The 20,189-nt window shown below is 37.3% G+C and overlaps 1 protein-coding gene and 1 pseudogene across 4 annotated transcripts in view; one reads left to right on the top strand and one right to left on the bottom strand.

Moving 5' to 3' along the window:
- Positions 1–20,189, top strand: part of CDIN1 (CDAN1 interacting nuclease 1) — a 222,789-nt gene that overhangs the window by 95,583 nt on the left and 107,017 nt on the right. For all 3 annotated transcript variants that reach the window (XM_084892394.1, XM_084892392.1, XM_084892393.1), the window contains 3 exons: positions 7,318–7,397; positions 7,747–7,796; positions 13,013–13,080. In XM_084892394.1, coding sequence (XP_084748520.1) covers positions 7,318–7,397; positions 7,747–7,796; positions 13,013–13,080 — 198 coding nt within the window. The remainder of the gene's footprint in view (positions 1–7,317; positions 7,398–7,746; positions 7,797–13,012; positions 13,081–20,189) is intronic.
- LOC311626827 (folate receptor alpha-like) lies at positions 2,494–3,293 on the bottom strand (annotated as a pseudogene). The gene has a single exon. The product of its transcript is annotated as a folate receptor alpha-like (transcript).

Here is a 20,189-nt window from a genome sequence, read left to right as displayed (position 1 = left end):
ATTATCATTCAAGAGTGAGAATGAAGTAAATATATTTTCAGGCAAGGCAAGACTAAGAGCTTTTACTGCTCAGTAATCTCAGCTGAAATAACTAATGTGGTGCATTGGTAGCAATATCCAATTTTTAGGCCTTAAAACAGAAAGTGGAATTTAAGAAGCAATGCTGAGAAAGGAAATTGGTGTCATGCTGATAAAACTAAATAAAAACCATCATTGAATGTTCTAAAAAATGGAAAGAGCTGAAACTGGTTTGGCTCAGTGGATAGAGTGTTGGTCTATGGACTGAAGGGTCCCAGGTTCGATTCAGATCAAGGACATGTACCTGGGTTGCAGGCACATCCCCAGTAGGGCGTGTTGCAGAATGTGGCTGGTCGATGTTTCTCTCTCATGATGTTTCTAACTCTCTATCCCTCTCCCTTCCTCTCTGTAAAAAATAAATAAAAATATATTTTTAAAATAAATAAATAAATAAATAAATAAATGAAAGAGCCTGTATTAGTCAAGGTTCTCCAAAGAAACAGAATGATAAGGTGTATATGTTGTGTGTGTATATGTATGCTAGTGCAGTGGTCAGCAAACTCATTAGTCAACAGAGCCAAATATCAACAGTACAATTGAAATTTCTTTTGAGAATCAAATTTTTTAAACTTAAACTTCTCCTAGTGCCACTTCTTCAAAATAGACTCGCCCAGGCCATGGTATTTTGTGGAAGAGACACACTCAAATGGCCAAAGAGCCACATGTGGCTCGAGAGCCGCAGTTTGCTGACCACGGAGCTAGTGTATCTGTGCGTTCGCCTGCGCGTGTGTAGAGTAAGAGGGATGGAGGAGAGATTTATTATAAGAAATTGGCTTCCATGGTTGTAGAAACTGATCATTCCTGAGCTTTACAGTTAGCAAGCTGGAGATTCAGGAAAGCCAAAGGTGTAAGTCCAGTCTAAAGGCCTGCTGGTTTGAGACCCTGGGGAAGCCACTATAAAAGCAGGAAAACACTAATGCTCCAGCATGAAGGTCATTGGGCATAAAGACTTCTTCTCTACTCAGTCTTTTTGTTCTAGCCAGGCCTTTAAATGAGCAGATAAGGCCCATCCATTTGAGGAGGGCCATTTGCTTTACCCAATCTACTGATTCAACTGTTAATCTCACCAGAAACACTCTTACAGGCACACCCAGAGTAATCTTTGACCAAATGTTTAGCCCTCCTTTGGCCCAGTTAACATAAAGTCAACCATCCCAAAATTAACTGGGAAATTGTTTCTGTGGACAAGTTGTTTGGACAAAAATAATAAGTAAAATAACTTGTAGGTTGATCAAGGAGTGGGGACTTGAAGTAAGTGCATTCTAAGCTGTTTATAGAATTTTTTGGAGAGGACGTCTAAAGAAATAGACATAAACTGTATTATTTGCAAGTGAATAAAACAGAGAAATGAGGAATAAAGAAATGTAATCAACTTGAAGGTGGTAGTAAATGGGAAAGAGAGAAGGGAAGAGAATGATTAGCAGAACATGGGAAATAAAAAGGTAGACAAAATTCTGAATGTGACAGTTGCAAGTAGATAATTTCATACCCAGTTTGGGAAAAAAAGGTAGTAACAATACAGATTTGAATACTACAACAAGAAATCCTGAGCTCGGGCTGGGTGGCTCAGTTGGCTGGAGCATCACTCCCTACACCAAAAAGATTAGGATTCGATTCCTAGTCAGCGCACTCACCGAGGTTGCAGGTTTGCTCCTTGGTTGGGGCAACTGCAGGAGATCCATGCTTCTCTCACATCGATGTCTCTCTCTTCCTCTTCCTCTCCCTACCCCCTTTCTCTCTCTTTAAAAATCAATAAAAACATATCCTTAGGTGAGGAATATATATATATATATATATATATATATATATATATATATATATATATATTTACCTACTTGATATACCTGAAACCTGTACCTCAAAAATAGGAGATTCGGTATTTTTAAAAATATATTTTCATTGATTTCAGAGAGGAAGGGAGAGGGAGAGATGGAAACATCAATGGTGAGAGAGAATCATTGTTGGCTGCCTCCTGCACTGATCCCCAGTAGGGGATGGAGCCACCAGCCCAAACATGTGCTTTTGACTGGAATCAAACCCAGGACCCTTCAGTTTGCAGGCTGATTTTTCTATCCACTGAACCAAAGCAGCTAGGGACAATTCAGTGTTTTTTTAAAGACACAGAATATTTATAAAAATTGTTTGCATATAAAAACACAAAGTAAAATACCCCAAAATTAACATAAACATTACATACTTTGACCATGATGTAATCAAATTAGAAATATAAAAAAAATTGAAATACTTTTTAAAATAATTTATTGATCAAAGATGAAGTTATGGAAACTATAAAATGTTTATAAATAACAACAAAGCTTTGGGCATGTAGTTAAAGCAGAATTAATTATAATGCAGGAAACATTATAGAGATTATTATTTTTTATTATATATTTTTTTAGTTTTGTGGGGTAGTTATTTCAAACTGTTGGACAGAGCTCCCACCATGGGAGCTGAGCCTTGGAGCTGAACAAGGTGGGGATGACCAGGTATCAGAAGGTAAAAGGAGCTTAGCTGAGCAGCAAGAGCAGCATTAGGGCCAGGCTAAGCAGGAGCGGCCAGGCCCCATTGAACCCAGCTCCATTCATGGCCTCAGCATAGAATCTGGCCACCTCCTCTTTGGGGTTGCCTTGGGCTGGGTCAAACCACATCCGGATGCAGTGGCTACTGCCTTGGCTATAATTGCTGACTTTGTAGGAATTATTTCATTGCACAGAGATGCAGGCATGGGGAAGTAGAAATCAAAGCGGGGCAGGCAGCCTTCACTGGGCGCTCATTAGACCCTGAGGTCCAGGTCCAGCTCTTGTGCCAGTTACTCTTGCAGGTGTAAGAGGTGCAGCAGTCTTCCCACCAGCTCTCAGTCCTCTTTGCACAGGGTATTCAGGATCCTCTCTTTGTGCCAGCTCAGGTTCACCTCCTCGGTCCAGGGCCCCAGGTTGGGGGAGCACTCATAAGGCAGGTGTCTTGGATGAAGTGGCGCTTGCGGGCGGGTTTCATCAGGCCACAGTGGTCCCAGTTGAATCTGTACAGGTAGGATTCCTTGCTGGTGTTGACAGAGCAGGCATTCTTCTTCCAGGGACTGCGCTGCTCATGCAGCTTGTCCTCCAGGTTTGGCCATCCTTGCAGACATTGGGAAGCTCAGTCCTGGGCCCAGCTGCCCATACTTCAGCCCCCCACACCAGAAGGAGCTACAGCTGTGTTGTCATCATTCGAGCCATGTCAGACCCTGAAGGAAGAGCTGTAGTCAGTGACTTAATAGAGATTATTATACTAAATGAAATAAGCCAGTCATAGAAAGACAAATACCATATGATCTCACTTATATGCGGAATCTAATGAACAAAATAAACTGATGAACAAATCCGAAACAGGGATGGATACATGGAACAGACTGACAGCTGGAGGGCGGGGCCGGGAGGAGAAAGGGGAGATGAAAGGACTAGATGAAAGAAGATGAAGGGATTAGCCAAAGAGCTTATATGCATAACCCATAGACACAGACACAGTGTGCTGATGGCCATAGGGAAGGGGATGGGCGTTCTGGGTGGATGTGGGCAAAGGGCAGGTGAGGGTGGGGACATCTGTAATAGTGTCAGTAATTTAAAAAAAGTATATGTTAAAATCAAACATTGAAAATGTTCAATAAAAGTAGTAAGTTAGCAAAAGAATACTGTAGCAAATTCAAAATAGAAAGCAGGAAATAATGAACACAAAAACATAAGTGGAATGTGAAGAAATGCAATAGTAGAGAGAATCAACAAAGCCAAAGTTTATTTCTAGAATATAGTAATAAATCAACCTCTAGGAAGACTGATACATTTAAAACATTTATAAAAATTAATATTAGAGTATTTAAAATAAATTCAATTGCAGGTCCAGAAATTAAATCAGAGTGGTGGTTAGGTAGATGTTTATTATATCAGGCTCCGGGCTTCTTTTTGTTAGAAATATTTCACAGTTTAAAATATTAGAACCTCTCTTTAGGCATTGTGCCTTCGTCAAGGCATTGCCTGTTGCCTGTCCTCTAACTTTAACAGGTACCGGCTCTCCTATTTTTGTGCATCTCGCTCCACGTGACTCATGCATTCCTGCTTTGTAAATGCATGGTAGGAAGTTGAAGCAGTGGCAGGTGAACTATGAAATCAACAGAATACATGCCTCTAGCAGAGGTTAGGGAAAACAAGACTCCTGTCCCTAGGAACTGGCCCCAGGGATAGCTTTGATAAAAGGCACAGGCTTTCTTGAGTCCTCTCATCCCCAGCCATCTCAAGAGTGACCAATTGCCTTTCCTTATCGGGTTGATATTATTGTTCATCCCTTTGCAGTCCCAAAACTTCAAAATACGTGTGTAAAAATTAACGTGCACTCTCTGGCTTCATCTGAGATGCAAGCATACTTTTTGCATGAATGTGGACTCAATGTATAGTTTTTACTATTCAACTTTAAATGACTGACTTCCTCTCTCAAGCTTCCTTCGATTTGAATAGTGTTTTTCTATTCAATACATTCAAAGTATTTTTTTAAGTTTATTGGCTATGATTCTTAAGTCTGATAAGCACACTATTCTAAAGTTTATATTGTGAGGAAAATTATGATGTCATCAGTTTCTTTTTTCTTTAATATTTCCCTTTCTTCCCTCATAAAATAAATGACCTAATTTTCTTATGTCCTAGAGTATTGTTCCTCTTCTTTTTTAAATGGAGCCTTTGTTTCATTATTTTAGTTGGTTATGAGGTCTGTAATTTTCCAAAGGATAACACTTTTGGTTATGCTGTTTGACCATTTAGATCAAGTGTGGGGAACACTTTTCCTGCCAATGGACATGGGGATATTTATAACATCATTCCCAGGCCATACAAAATCATCCACTTAAAAATTAACCTGTTATCTTTGGTCATACATTTAATTAACTCACCCCTAATGCCTAATGATTTTGTGGGCCTTATATGGCCCTTGCGCCAGACGTTCCCCACCACTATATAGATTAACTGTTTTTCCTTACACGGCATGGGGTCTGGGAGTTAGCAGTGTAGTGTCTTAGTGATGATCAGGTACAGGTGCATGTGGAGAAGGTGCTATTGTTTCCTTGAAACACTTGGGACATCATGGGTAATCTAAAAGAATGTATCTGTCATTACTATCTGGTGACTGAGTGGCAAACTAGAGAGAGTAAGTCCCCTGAGAGAAGGTGACCAGATGTCTGAGCACTGCTCTGGTCCCTCAGACTCAGTTAAGAGAACTGTGAGATTACCGTGTACATTACTATAGATTGACACGATTACTACAATAACCTATTCTTTTACAATAAGACAATTTGCTCTTTCATATTCCCAGTGTTTGTACCACGCATCCATGTTAATTTCCTTCAGCAATCATTTAGTCCAGCTTAAATGTATAGGAAGTAAAAGCCTAATATGATTTGGTTCTTAATGTTATTTAAATGTTAACAAAATACTAAATAACAACAAAATAGCAGTTGAAGGTATTTTCCCTAGAGAATCACACAAGAAACCTTTGAAGTAGTAAGCTCAGATAGTATAATCACTTTCTACAGACGAAGACATTGAATTTGAGAGGTTCCGTATGGATAAGGTATACAGTGGTATCAATAGGCCTGCGTAGGCTTCCTCTGGTGGTGATGCTCACTTGGGATTCCAAATATGGCCTCTCCACTTGCAGTACAAACACTCCTACTTATGGCTGTTAAGTATATAAATGTTACTGTAAACGTACAGTTATGTGACTAAAAATAGGAAATAATTAAAATAATTATACTTCTTTTTTTATTCTTTGTGGATTCAGTACTATGCTTAAGTGAGAAAGTTGTCATTTCCTTATCTCTTCCCACAGTATTTGCTAACATTTATCATATCTGTCAGTGTTCGTATGGTACTGAATTTGATAAAGAACATAATCTTTAAAAAAAATTTAAAGCTAAGCCAAAAGATTATCTCAGAACCTGAAGGATGTATATCTGTGGTCTATGTTTATTTTATTAATTAGGTGATTCTCTAGCATGCATTTTAGATTGTGTTTGTATGGACCAGACCTTAAGCCATTTCACTAAATATTTGGAAACCATTCCACTGGAGGACTTGAACGAATTTACTCCTAGTCACCACCTGCCTTAGCTTCAGGCTAGAGCAGTGATTTTCGACCTTTCTCATCTCATGGCACACACAAACTAATTACTAAAATTCTGCAGCACACCAAATATATATATATAGCCAATCTGATTTTTAAAAAGGTATAATTTTGATTCATTTACACTGGATAGCTACTGTTGTGTTGGCTGTTGTCATTTTTTTTTTTTAATTGGACAATCTAAGGGCAAAGAGGTCGGTTTCCATGACTAAATAGTCAGGTGTGCATGTTTTAAAAATTCTTGGGGCACACAGTTTGAAAATCGCTGGTCTAGAGACTTGAATACTCCATTGCAGAGGATAGGGAGTTTTGGCTACTTTGTTTTCATGTGCCTACATTAGACAGTGAGGCCAGCATCTCCTGCCTCAATTTTCAAAGAATGTGGCCTGATATAGCATCCCTCATTAGATGCCTCCCGTAGCCTCTTCTATAACAGTTCCCTGGGATAAGGTTAATGTAATTTACAATAGGATGTCAGGAGACATTTAGGGGGGGAAAATTTCACATATAAATGTATATATTTTTTCTTATTTACGATTCCCTCAATTGTCAGTCATTTTACCTACTTTTCTCACCTATTAAATGGACATAACATTTTATGGCAACTGATGAGAATTATTTGAGAAAGGTTTAGGATTCAGAGATGCTTTCTTGGCTGAAAGTTATTTTTATTGACACTGCTGAAGTCCTTGAATCTTACCTGCCTTCACTAAGCTTTCTATATACATATGCTTTGTTATAAAATACTTACCTGCCAAAGGTAAATATTTTATTTTCTGACTGCCTTTGTGGTGTGTATTTTTTCTCCAAGTGGGCTTTTCCAAAGCTAATTTATCTGCAGAGACATATGCTTTAGGTCTGTACTTGTTAATTTACCTTGGAAAAGATTAGGTCACCTTCAAATCTGGCAATGTGGCTTATAAACTTGGCAAAATGGACTAATTAAAAGCTTTCCATACATTTATAAAACGGAAATGATTACTATCAGTAGTGTTTTCATTTTTTACGGTTTGTGTATATATAGGTATATGTCACTTCTCATGTTGCATTTAAAGTATGTTGACTGTCTGCTAACAGTTCATCTCCTTTCTTCTACAGCCTCCAAGTCTGTTATAAATAGTCTGCTTCGGGACCCTTCTCAGATTCCAGATGGAGTTCTAGCAAATCAGGTCTATCAGGTATTAATCACAGCTGTCTATTTTCAGTGGCAATGCTGTTATCTGCCTAGCAGAGTAAAGGATTTTAAACCTCATTTAATTACTGTCATCATAAACTATCACTGAGGTCAGGGTGCACCATAATGGCAATGCAATATTTGTGAGAAGAGCATTTCACTTTTTAATAGCTTGCTTTTATAGTGAATAAAAAGCATGCAATTTTTGTTTTCTGTGATTAAATCTGCACAGCCTTTTAATAGCGTTTTTAATTTCTTTTTTTAATTCAAGGATACTGCTTTTAGTATGCTGTTTAACTGTAATAGTTTTTGTAGTCGCTCCACCCCAGACCCCTTCTCTTATTTGTCTGTAGTGCACTGTGAACGACTGCTGTTATGGACCGCTGGTGGACTGCATCAAACAGTATCCTTGCCCATAAAATTTTAGGTGCACAATTGACGAGCTTAGACTCGGTGGAGGAGACGTGTCTAGCTTTAACATGACATAAAGTTCTGCTTCACAAAACACATATCATACTCTTCTATTTTACATTCCATCAACTGGAGGGTCACCGCAGACCATCCTTTTCCACAGTGCAGGAAAAGCCAGATAGGCCCTGGGAAGATGTCAGTGCAGCTGCTGCACCTTTACATGCTTATTTCAGACTGCTTGCTTTTCAATGAGTTTAAAGGTACAGAGTCATTAGTCAGGTAACATACTGTCTTGGAACATATCTAACCATCCCGATGAACATTTTTCAAAAATAGAACAAATTTCTATTTAAAATGAACCAAATTCAGTTGAGTTTGCTAGAATAAATTTTGCCTGAAGTTAAAGGATGATGTGATTAAAATGCCACCAGAGACCATCACATTTTAAAGGGCAGTAGATTCTCATTGCTTAAATGCTGATTACAATCTGAACTGTCACTTGGATCCCTAATAAACACTTTTAGAGAAACCCAGATAATTTTTCTCTCTGGATGGATTTAAGGCTAAGAAAACATGTCCAGTCTTCATTAAAGACTTTGGCATTACTGAAGAGTTAATGCTTGCTTCTTAAAACAGGATTTGAGTGGACAGTAATGACTTCATGACATAGGACATTATTCCTCAATACGTTTAGTAGTATGGTAGCAACACTAAGAATTTTAATATAATCATTGACTAAAAATGCTTCTTAAAGCATAAGTAGTTTTCTAAATTAAAATTGTATCTATCTGAGCCCATGAGTCTCACATTTCCCTTTCTTTTTTAATATATTTTTATTTATTTCAGAGAGGAAAGGAGAGGGAAAGAAAGAAACATTAATGATAAGAGAGAATCATTGATAGGCTGCCTCCTGCACAGCCCCTACTGGGGATCAATTCCCCAACTTGGTCATGTGCCCTTGACCAGAATTGAACCCAGGACCCTTCAGTCCACAGGCTGACTCTCTATCCACTGAACCAAACCAACTGGGCTCTCACATTTCTTATAGTAGAACATACCCTTCCTGGTATACGCTTTTTGTGTTTTTGTGTGTTTTTTATAGCCCTCACTAGTCAAGTGTTTATGTGCATGCATATGCATGTTTATATTCCACCTTGATTCATAAAGGTTGAGAGTCAGTTAAAAAAAAAGTTAAATCACTCATTTACTTTTTCATAAAGGTTAATTTTAAAAATAATATTTTTCCGTTTTTATTTATTGATTCTTAGAGAAAGGGAGGGAAAGAAACATTGATTTGTGGTTCCACTTATTTATATATTTTTGGTTGATTCTTGTATGTGCCCTCATAGGGATTGAACCCACAACCTTGGTGTATGGGAACGATGCTCTAACAATTGAGCTAGCCAGTGCCTAAAAATAATCTGCAAGAATATTCAGTATCTATGTCATAGCCCTTGATAAATTATTCTCCAAGTGTATTCCTCCCAACCTAACTTAATAGAATCACAGCATTGTCATAAGCTAACCTTTTTATTAGACCAAAATAAAACAATACTTCTATTTTCAGGGTAAAACTAATGGTGGTTAGAAGTTGTAGGAATGCCAACCTCAAGTTGCTATAGCAATCAAGTTTACCACATTCGTATAACAACTAACACCATCTCAGAGTATCTGGGGCGGAATTACATGTTAATTTTCAAGCACATAAAATAGTTAAAAATCAATTTAAAGTTAAGGTTTTAAAAGCATAATGTCTTTTGAAGGATTGCATATTGATTTTAAACATAACTATCTAATTATATATGCATGGACTAAAGTATGAAGTCAACTGCTTTGTGAATGCCAGGAGGCTATTTTTCAGTAATAGTTGAGATGCTTACGGGAAACTAGACTGCTGTATTGCTGGCGAAGAAAATGGCTTGTGAGGTTATTTACAAGTTTTGCCCCATGGTCACTGCCATACATCAATAATAGGTATTATAGACGAAGTCTAAGTGTTTCTGCTTATGGAGCATTATAAATTCTGTTTGGAGTATTTTCCTTACATTTTTGCCATCATTCACTTTCCTTTTTTCGCTGTGTAGAATTTAATGTAGATAAGATTTCAATTGATAAAGATAATGATATATGTCTATAAATTGCATTGACTGGCTAGATTATAATTTGGCAGTTCCATTACTGTGCCTATTGCCAGAAAAATTACTGTTTTTACAAGCATTCTTTTCTAGACCTTATATTTTATATATATGTTTATATCCAAGCAAAGTAGAACCAAAAGCGTATTTTTCCAAAATTTAAAATTGGTGATTGCTTTTACCGTGCAAAATAAAATAAGCTGGGAAGTTTATAGAGAACTGATTTTTATCTTTGCATTGAGGTGGTAGCAGTTTTATATAATGTAAATATACTTGCATAGTTATCACCTAGACCCGTGGTCAGCAAACTCATTAGTCAACAGAGCCAAATATCAATAGTACACGATTGAAATTTCTTGAGAGCCAAATTTTTTAAACTTAAACTTCTAATACCACTTCTTCAAACAGACTCGCCCAGGCTGTGGTATTTTGTGAAAGCCACAGTCAAGGGGCCAAAGAGCCGCATGTGGCTCACTAGCCTCAGTTGCCGACCACGGGCCTACACTGATCAACAGGAGTTATTTTATTTCATACTGAATAAAATTACTAGTTTTCCATGTCAGTGAAAATGCTATTTATAAGTTGTTTTGATAATTTGGTAATGCTTACATCACTTACTCTCAGTAAATTACATCATTTTGTAAGAAAGAAAGCATATAATAGTATGTAGTAAATTGAATAGATAGAAAACTTTCTTACTCCATTATAAAAATGTTACATGTAGACCTTTGTGTAAGTAAGATAAAGTAAGTTGGTTATTTACTAATAGACATCAAGAAAGTACAGTAGCAAAAAGAATATAAATTATCCTTGTGTTTTCTTTTTCTTTCTGTGTCCACCATTTCTTTTTTCCTCCATAGCCAGGCTCACTCACACCTTTCCTGCCACAGTTCATATTCACTGACACAAAAGGCGTGAGAAACCAGCCACCTCAACTTTCCAAAGTGTGACTTCAGGACGCAGCTATTAGACAAAGACCTTAGCAGAGAAGCAAAGAAACATAATGATGCAGGAAGCTTAAAACGCTGTGGGTTTCATTTCTATACCATCAGTAACCTCAGTTTCATGATTCAACATTTTAGATGTAAATAATTTACAACAATAAAAGTGAGAGCACATTTATGTGGGATAGGAGTAAATAATTTAGTTCTAAGATGTGGTACGCCTCTAGTAATGAGAAATCATTGAGAGGTATTTATCAAATGTCTTCAATGGACTCTGCGCATGTGTGAAATTTTGTGATTTGAAAATGTGTTTTCTTTATTTTTTTTCCATTAAAATTTTAGATAAACACAGCTATGTGCATTAAAGTGGGGAGGGGGAACAACAGAAGGAAAAATCAGTGATGATGACCTCAGACTCATTTTGACAGTTGACATGATCTGACAGCTCTGAAATTCTAAATGCTATGCATCAGTGTGTGCTAATAAAGAATAGGATAATTTGCTAAGATTTTAAAAAATTTTTTTTACAAAGAATGTATGAGATTTATTCATTTTAAATTGAACTATTGCAGGGCATTGTCAGAATTAAACAGTCCCTGGGAAGTTGAGGAGGATAGGACCAGGTTGACATTATCAGTGAAATGGAGAATTAGACAATTATAACCAAATGCTTTTGACAGTGATTAAAGTACCAGGCTAGGACAACACTCCTTTTCAGACTTTGCAAATCCCATCCTTTTGGAAAATACACCAGAATTTCAATCCCCTTTCCTGGTTTCATTATTTACCAGCCGTGGGGCATTGAGCAAGTTCCTTGGCCTTCCTGAACCTTGCTTTTCTTAGCAGTGAAAATGGGGCTACCTACTTGTGTGGTTGTGCTGAAGATTAAATAAGATGATAGCACCCCAAAGTGTTCATAGCATTAAGGGTTAGCATATGGTATTTAAGAACTATTAGCTAGTATCAATTATTTTACATAATTCATTTTTATTCTTTTTTTAAAAAAATAAATTGAGGCTGTATGGAATTTATAAATACAGGATTTGCACAGATTTTATCCTGATCCTCTGCTTTGCCACACATTAAGTGTATGACCTTGTGCAGAGTCCTTTCTAAGCCTCAGTTTCCTCATCTATAAAATAAGGATAATGGTAACTGCAAGGATGAAATAACATGTATGAAGCCCTTAGCAGAGTGCCTGCCTCAGAGTAAGCACTCAAAAAAAGTATATGTGTGTATCTATCTATATGCATATTATAATATGTGTACACTTGCACATACAGGAGAAAAGGACTTGAGCCAGTCTCTGTACACACTCACTAACCTACAGTCCTTTTACTAAGATGTCTTTCTTTCACATTATATGTAACTCTCAACAAGTCAGTAGTTTGGCTTCCCAAGCCCCAGAAGCTCACCAACAGTGACTGGAGGTAAAACAGGAGCTGTAAATGCCAGCTGTGTGGCACCTGTGAATTCACAGAAGATGTGGAACTCTGTAAGACTGGCAGCTCTTTCAGCCTAAAGGCTTGTTGGTCTTCTTTGCTGCACTAAGTGCGTAATAAACCTGTGCTGAATTGAATTGAGAGATGTTTAACATAGCCTAAAAGATGCTTAAAATGACCATCCTCTTTTCAAAAGAAGATAAACTACATACATATCCATTTACGAATCTTTATTTGCCAAAATGCATATAAAACATTATAGAAAAATTCCATTGAATCATTTAAAATGAGGGGAGGTGGCCCAGCTGGGGTGGGTCAGTGGTTGAGCACCAACCTATGAACCAGAAGTTCACAGTGTGATTCCCCCGTCAGGGTGCATGCTGGGGTTGGAGACTCAAGCCCCAGTTGGGGGAGTGCATTAGGCAGCCAATCGATGATTCTCTCTCATCACTGATGTTTCTATCTCTCTTCCAACCTCTGACATCAATAAAAATATATTTTTAAAAATAAAATAAAATGAAGGGAGGTAGATAGAAATCTCAGGGAGGTAGTCTAAAGTTAGAAATAGTAGCTAAAATTACATCTTATTTCTCTTTTCATCTCAAAGTATAACCCTGGTGCTAGTGTTTTCCTGATAGCATCTTTTCATAATTCTGCGTGTCACCCTCCTTAACTCAAACACCCCAGTGCTATTGGCCATGAGCACGAAATCCTGCTGAGAGACTTGCTTCTGGAGAAAAACCTGTCCTTCCTCGGTAAGTATGGCTTACATCCTCTCCCGCTCGTAACAGCTCCAGGAGTGCTTAAATATATATTTTTAAAATCTTCCTCTTGCACTTATTACGTACTAACGGAAGAGTGAACGATGATTGATGCTCTACATGTTATCTTTTATTGATTTAGAACTGAGCAGGAATCTAGTTACCTAATCCCCCATATATACAGCACATGCACAGGCTTGCAATTAATATTTTATGGAATAAGTGGCTGAAAAAAATGCTTTAATATCTGATACAGTATTACTTTTGGTGTCATGAGATATTAACCATAATCTAGGCTTTATGAAAGAAGGAAGCAAAAGAAATATTGTCTATAAAATGCTTTATATATTAGAAAGAATGGTTAGAAAAATTCCTGTTAGGTATGTTTGTCTGGTGTACGAGATCGGGTAGTTCTTTTCCTTGAAAGCCAGATATTAAGCTTTTATTACTTTTATGTCAAACATTAACTGTCATCATAGATTTAGTGTGATTTTAAAAATCTCACATGTATGCATATGTTTGTGTGCCAGTGTGGAATCTTATTGTAGACTGTTATTTCTTTCAGTATCTCTGAAGCATTAGAAATTAAGCCTCTAAGGGCATGTATGTGATAACTGTGGAAATCATAAAGCATTCTATGATGAATTAACTCCTCTTTTCCATTTTAGATGTGGTAATTTGTAAAGGTTCCATATAAATTGTACACATCTGTTTTATGTAGATATTTAAGTCTACCTAGTGTGATTTTTTTAGGTGAAAAAATAAAACAATATTGAATTACATAATTTTTGTTTGAAAATGGACAGAGAATTGGTCCAAGGAAAGTCAAATGAATGATTTTGCATCAAGTTGGAGAGAGAGATTGACTACAGCCCTGCAAGAAATCTGGTTTAAGTCTTTAGTGTTCAGCATTTTTATTAATGAACTGGAGAATGGAGTTGAATGTGTCATAAGATTGTTGGTAACTTGGAGGTGGGAGATACAAATATTCTCTAGCTAGTGTTAAAGAAAGTTGATAAATTAGGAAAGTGGCCTCAAATTACTGAATTAAATTTCAATATGTAAAAGCAGCAAGTTTTTCTCATATAGAAGGACAATTGAAGTGTTCAGCCTATGGAAAAAAGGTAAATTAGATAGAAATTGCCTTTTAAGATTTAATAAATAATAGAATGTATAATGGATCCGAACCAGTTGTGATAGATGACTCCTGAGGCACCATGAGATATGTTTAAGAACCATGGAGTTCTCATAGTGTTATGAAATGTCAGATCACGTCGATCACTCAGTGGCCAATATCACATGGTCAAATCTATTTCATTGTTTTAAACCACCACTAAGCAGTCATAGTTTCAGGATTGCTTGGTGTTACTCTCTTGGCACCACCTGCTTACATGTAGTCAGGTCCTCAGCATCATTTCTTTGCTTAACCTAGCTTTTCTCTGCTTTCTTCTTGAGGATGAAAGACCAGTAGCTTAAATGTGCTCTAGTCCCCTGGATTTTCAACTCCCTGGATTCTGGGAACTGAGTTTATTAGACTGGCTTCCCCATGGCTGACAAAGGCAATGCAAAAGCATAGCCAGGAGTTATTACCACTCACAGACAAGTTCAGAAAGGGGATTTAAAATTGATGGGTCCCATCTAGTCCTCTGTCCTATAGCATCTGGAGGTAATTATTTCATTGAAGCATACCCACAGATGATACTTAACTGATCTTTAAAAATAAATGAGTTATAGGATGTTTAGCTGACTCCATGAAACCTCAGTCCTGCTTTGAAGCATTTCCTCATCAGCATACAAAGAAGTTGTTAATTTATTCTATGCCTTTTAAGGGTTTTAATGTATTACTGAATTAATATGTTTACATATGATTAGAACATCAGAATTCAGAGCCTTGTATGAAATATGGTTATGGGGTTTTTCTTTTACCCCTTCACTATGATTAATTAGATCCAAAGTACTATGCCAGGTAAATTTAGATAGATCATCATTTTAAATCCAACTATGGGAAAATATTGGTACATAAATAGACCACTAATCTGATTGTATGTTTTCTTTGTTTGTATTTGTATGTACACCTTGAATTTTGTTGCAGAGACATTACAAACATGTTTATTTTACTTTGATTCTTTTATAAGCAAAATTACAATTTCTCCCTCCCTGGTATCCTTCCTCCCTTTCCCCTCCCACTCTCAGGGTTTCTAATCTGGACTACTTTTGAAAGACAAGGATTCTTACCGTTTATACATAACCCTTCTTAAGAATTATGACTTCCTTGAAATTTTTTACCCCATTTAAATGTTCTACTTGCCGAAACCGGTTTGGCTCAGTGGTGGAGCGTAGGTCTGTGGACTGAAAGGTCCCAGGTTCGATTCCGGTCAAGGGCGTGTACTTTGGTTGCGGCTCCGGTAAGGGGTGTGCAAGAGGCAGCTGGTTGATGTTTCTCTCTCATCGACGTTTCTACCTCTCTATCCCTTTCTCCTCCTCTCTGTAAAAAATCAATAAAATATATTTTTAAATTTTTTTTAAAATATTCTACTTATTGTGCTCTGTATGTCATTTTATAAAATAAATGTTTTATCTGATCTATTTTATCAATAGAAGAGAAAAATAAAAATAAATTACATTTATCTTAATCCTAATCATTTCTTAAATTTCCTTGATTCATTACCATGTACTAAGCAGTTGCTATAGTATAAGATTTAGCCAGGCAATACTGGAAAAAGAGTCCTTTTCTTTGATGATTTGGGTATACTCAATGGGATTTATCCTATCTTGTAAATTTATTACTTTTGTACAACTACAAATAGGTATATTGTATTAAGAGAAGTCACAGATGAATAAAGGACTTTAGTTTCTCTAACTAAAAACATACTCATATATTCATTCATTAATTGCAAAAAATAAGATTTGAAGTTAAGTACTATTTTAGATACTAGACAGAATTTCCATGAAGTCCTCACATTTGTGGAGTTATGGTCTAGTGGGGAGACAAATTACAAACAAATTACTATATTATAAATAACTCCTAACAGTTAATTATAATTCTTGTAATAATTTTATACATTCTTGGCGGAGCTTGAAGATGGCGACCGAACAGACGGACTTGTTCTGACCCCGGTCCCAAAACAGATAGAAGCAACATCTGAGTCGCTCAGGGAATGTTGATTAGCAGCTAAGGGGCAGCGGATCACTCTAGGAAGGTAAGGAAGTGTCCGCTGGACAATTTTTCCTGACCAAGCGGCCAGCACTCCCGACTTCTCCCGGAGCTCCGGGCTCAGCGCAAAGGCGGCGCCACCCTACCAGGAAGGGAGCAGCTTCTCTGAGGCCTGGAAAACCCACAGCCGAGGAGTCCATCGAGCACCTGTGGCGCCCCGATCGGAGCAAGCGGGTGGATTCAAGGAAGCTCTTCAACCACCCACAGAAAGGTCAGAGTTTGCGTGGCTAGGCTGAGAGTTCAGGCTGCGATAGCGCCATTGCTCCAGCGAGGCCCCGCCCCCAGAGCGGCCCTGAGCGCGCCACCAGGAGCGCCGCGAGGCCCGGCCCCAGTGCGGCCCAGAGCACCGCGGCCCGGAGCGCCGCGAGGCCCCGCCCCCAGAGCGGCCGTGGCCCCGCCTATATTGTAGCCCGGGAGAGCTGCGAGGGCCCGCCCCCAGAGAGAAAGAGGGCCAGAGCAACCAAAGTCTGGGAGGTCAAACCAGTAACACTGACACCTAAGGGCTGAACTACAAACTGCCTTTTTTTTTTTTTTTTTTTTTTTTTTTTTTTTTTTCTTTTTTCTTTTTCTTTTTCTTTTAATTAATCAAAAATAAATAAATGGACACAAATAACTAAGATATAGCCTGCCTAAAATTAAGGACTACCTTACAAAACTGAGGTGCAGTGGAAAGCTGGGAACTGCAAGACTCTCTGATCCAAGAACCAGGCATACCAAATACAATAACAGAGGAAGTGATTGAACTCTACTGGACAATTTTATGCTAATTATACTATTCTTTATTTTATTTTCATTTTTTACATTTTTTATTTAATTTTCATTTTTTACATCTTTTACTTCAGAAACGATTTTTTTTCTTTTTTCCTTACTTGATTTTACCTTTTCAATTATTACATTTTTCAATCTCTATCTTCACTATTACTACTGCTATTTTGCAATTTTTTTTTCTTTTTCTTTTCCTCCCCAGTACCATTTTACTTCGTCTTTATTTTACATTGGGAGTAACCTTCATTCTATTTTAATCTCTACTATAGCATCATTCAACCCTATCTCAATTCGACCTTTACCCCATCACTCTCTTACTAAACTTTAACCTTTTAGTCTCCAGTTTATCCTATCCCTTTCCGGCTTTAGTTTTTCCTCTATTCTTTCTGTATACCCCCTGCTAAAGCTCTCACTATACTCATAGATCTAAGTTCCAACCCCTGATACAAGTGTATAAATATCACTCTCTGCACTATATTAACTAGTTAAAAAAAACACACAAAAAAAAAACGGTTCTACTTTCTATCCTTTTCTCATTGTTTGAGTGAAGGTTGATTATTGTGAATATTGGTGCTTTTCAGTGAAATTGTTATGCTTATTCCAGTGTTGTTATTGTTGCTTTGTAATTTTTTTTAAATCCTCTGTTTTTGTTTGTTTCTTTGACTTCTGTATATCATAACCTTACTTAATAATAGTGGATATTGTATTGTAGTTTGTATTAATCTCCAAGTATTGTTACCGGCATTGGCTGGGCTCAGTGGTTGATCTATGGCAATTTTCTCCACATATATATAGTTTGTTTCCCATTTTTTTAGTTTGCTTCTTCTCTCTCTCTCTCTCTCTCTCTCTCTCTCTCTCTCTCTCTCTCTCTTTCTCTCTCTCTCTTCTTTTTCTCCCTGTTTTCTAACTTCATTTTGTCATTACTTTATTTCTTCTTTGACTTTTTTTTTTTTAATTTTTCTTTATTTTATTTTTACCTTCCTTCCTTCCTTCTCTCCTATACCCTAATTTGCCTATCGCTAGGGGTTACCTTTATTAGAGGTTATTAATATTGTAAATACATTCCTGTTAAGTGCCTCTCGTGTTGTACATGGTAGTGTTGTATTTTGCACCTATAAATTAACGCAAGAGAAAGAACACCACATAACCAGACATCCTGAAAAGAGATACCATGGGAAGACAAAGAAACACCCCACAAATGAAAGAAAAGCAGGCATCACCAGAAAAGGAAGTAAACGAGCCAGAGGCAAGCAGCCTACCAGAGCAAGAGTTCAGAATAATGATTATTGGTTGGCTAAAAAGAATGGAAGAGAAATTTGACAATAACCAAGAAGAAATGAGGAAGAACCATCAGGAATTGAGGAAGAACCAAGAAGAAATGAAAAATGACATCGCTACCATGAAGAACTCAATAGAAAGCATCAAGAGTAGACTAGATGAAGCGGAAGACCGCATCAGTGAGCTAGAAGACAAGATGGAAAAAAATACCCAATTAGAGCAGCTTCTAGAAAAAAAGATTAAAAAGCAGGAGGAGAGCCTACGGGAGCTTTGGGACATTACAAAACAAAATAATATTCGAATAATAGGGGTTCCAGAAGGAAAGGAAACTGAGGTAGACGTGGAAAAAGTATTTCAAGAAATAATGACAGAAAACTTTCCTGAGATAGAGAAGAAAAAACCCACACAAATCCAAGATGCTCGCAGAGTCCCAAGCAAAATGAATCCCAGAAGACAGACGCCAAGGCACATTATAATTAAAGTGGCAAACAACAACGACAAAGTAAGAATCTTAAAAGCAGCCAGAGAGAGACAGAAAGTTACTTACAAAGGAACCCCCATCAGACTAGCAACTGATTTCTCAACAGAAACATATCAGGCCAGAAGGGAATGGGATGAAATATACAAAGTCATGCAAAGGAAGGGTTTGAATCCAAGAATACTGTACCCAGCAAGTCTATCAATCAAAATTGAAGGGGAAATCAGGAGCTTCACAGACAAAAAAAGACTGAAGGAATTTATCTCCACCAAACCAGCAATGCAAGAAATGCTAAAGGGTCTACTGTAAAAATAAAGAAATAGGAATTGAAGAAGGAACATGGGTATAGAATAAAAATGCCATCAAATGAGTACCTATCAATAATAACCTTAAATGTAAATGGATTAAATGCTCCAATCAAAAGACATAGGGTGTCAGATTGGATAAGAAAACAAGACCCTTACATCTGTTGCCTACAAGAAACCCACCTCAGAAAAAAAGATGCACACAGACTGAGGGTGAAGGGATGGAAAAAAGTTTTCCAGGCAAATGGAAAGGAAAGAAAAGCTGGGGTAGCAATACTTATATCTGACAAATTAGATCTCAGAGTGAAGGACATAACAAGAGATAATGAAGGTCACTTCATAATACTAAAGGGTACAATCCAACAAGAAGAAATAACCCTGGTAAATATATATGCACCCAATACAGGAGCACCCAAATACATAAAAAAACTGCTGGAGGACATTAAGGGAGAGATTAATAGCAATACAATCATAGTAGGAGATTTTAATACCCCACTGTCACCCTTCGACAAATCATCTAAACAAAAAAGCAGCAAAGAAATATCAATCCTAAACGACTCACTAGACCAGATGGAATTAATTGACATCTTTAGAACATTCCACCCCAAAGCCACAGAATATACATTCTTCTCAAGTGCACATGGGACATTCTCAAAGATAGACCACATTTTGGGACATAGGCAGAGTCTATTCAAATTCAAGAAGATAGAAATCATATCAAGCATCTTCTCAGACCATAGTGGCATAAAACTGGAAATTAATTACAATAAAAATAATCCAAAGAAATCAAATACATGGAGACTAAACAACATGCTATTAAACAAGGACTGGGTTACCAGAGAAATCAAGGAAGAAATTAAAAACATCCTGGCAACAAATGACAATGAAAACACAACAATCCAAAATCTATGGGACACAGCAAAAGCAGTTTTGAGAGGGAAGTTCATATCCTTACAAGCCTATTGCAAAAAACTAGAAAAAATGGTAACAGATGAACTAACTCTACAACTCAAAGAGTTAGAAAAAGAGCAACAAGAAAAGCCCAGTGTAAGCAGAAGGAAGG

This window comes from Pipistrellus hanaki (genome assembly GCF_964339955.1).
Source record: "Pipistrellus hanaki genome assembly, chromosome: 1".
Classification (NCBI taxonomy): domain Eukaryota; kingdom Metazoa; phylum Chordata; class Mammalia; order Chiroptera; family Vespertilionidae; genus Pipistrellus; species Pipistrellus hanaki.
This window is presented reverse-complemented; position numbering and strand designations above follow the sequence as displayed.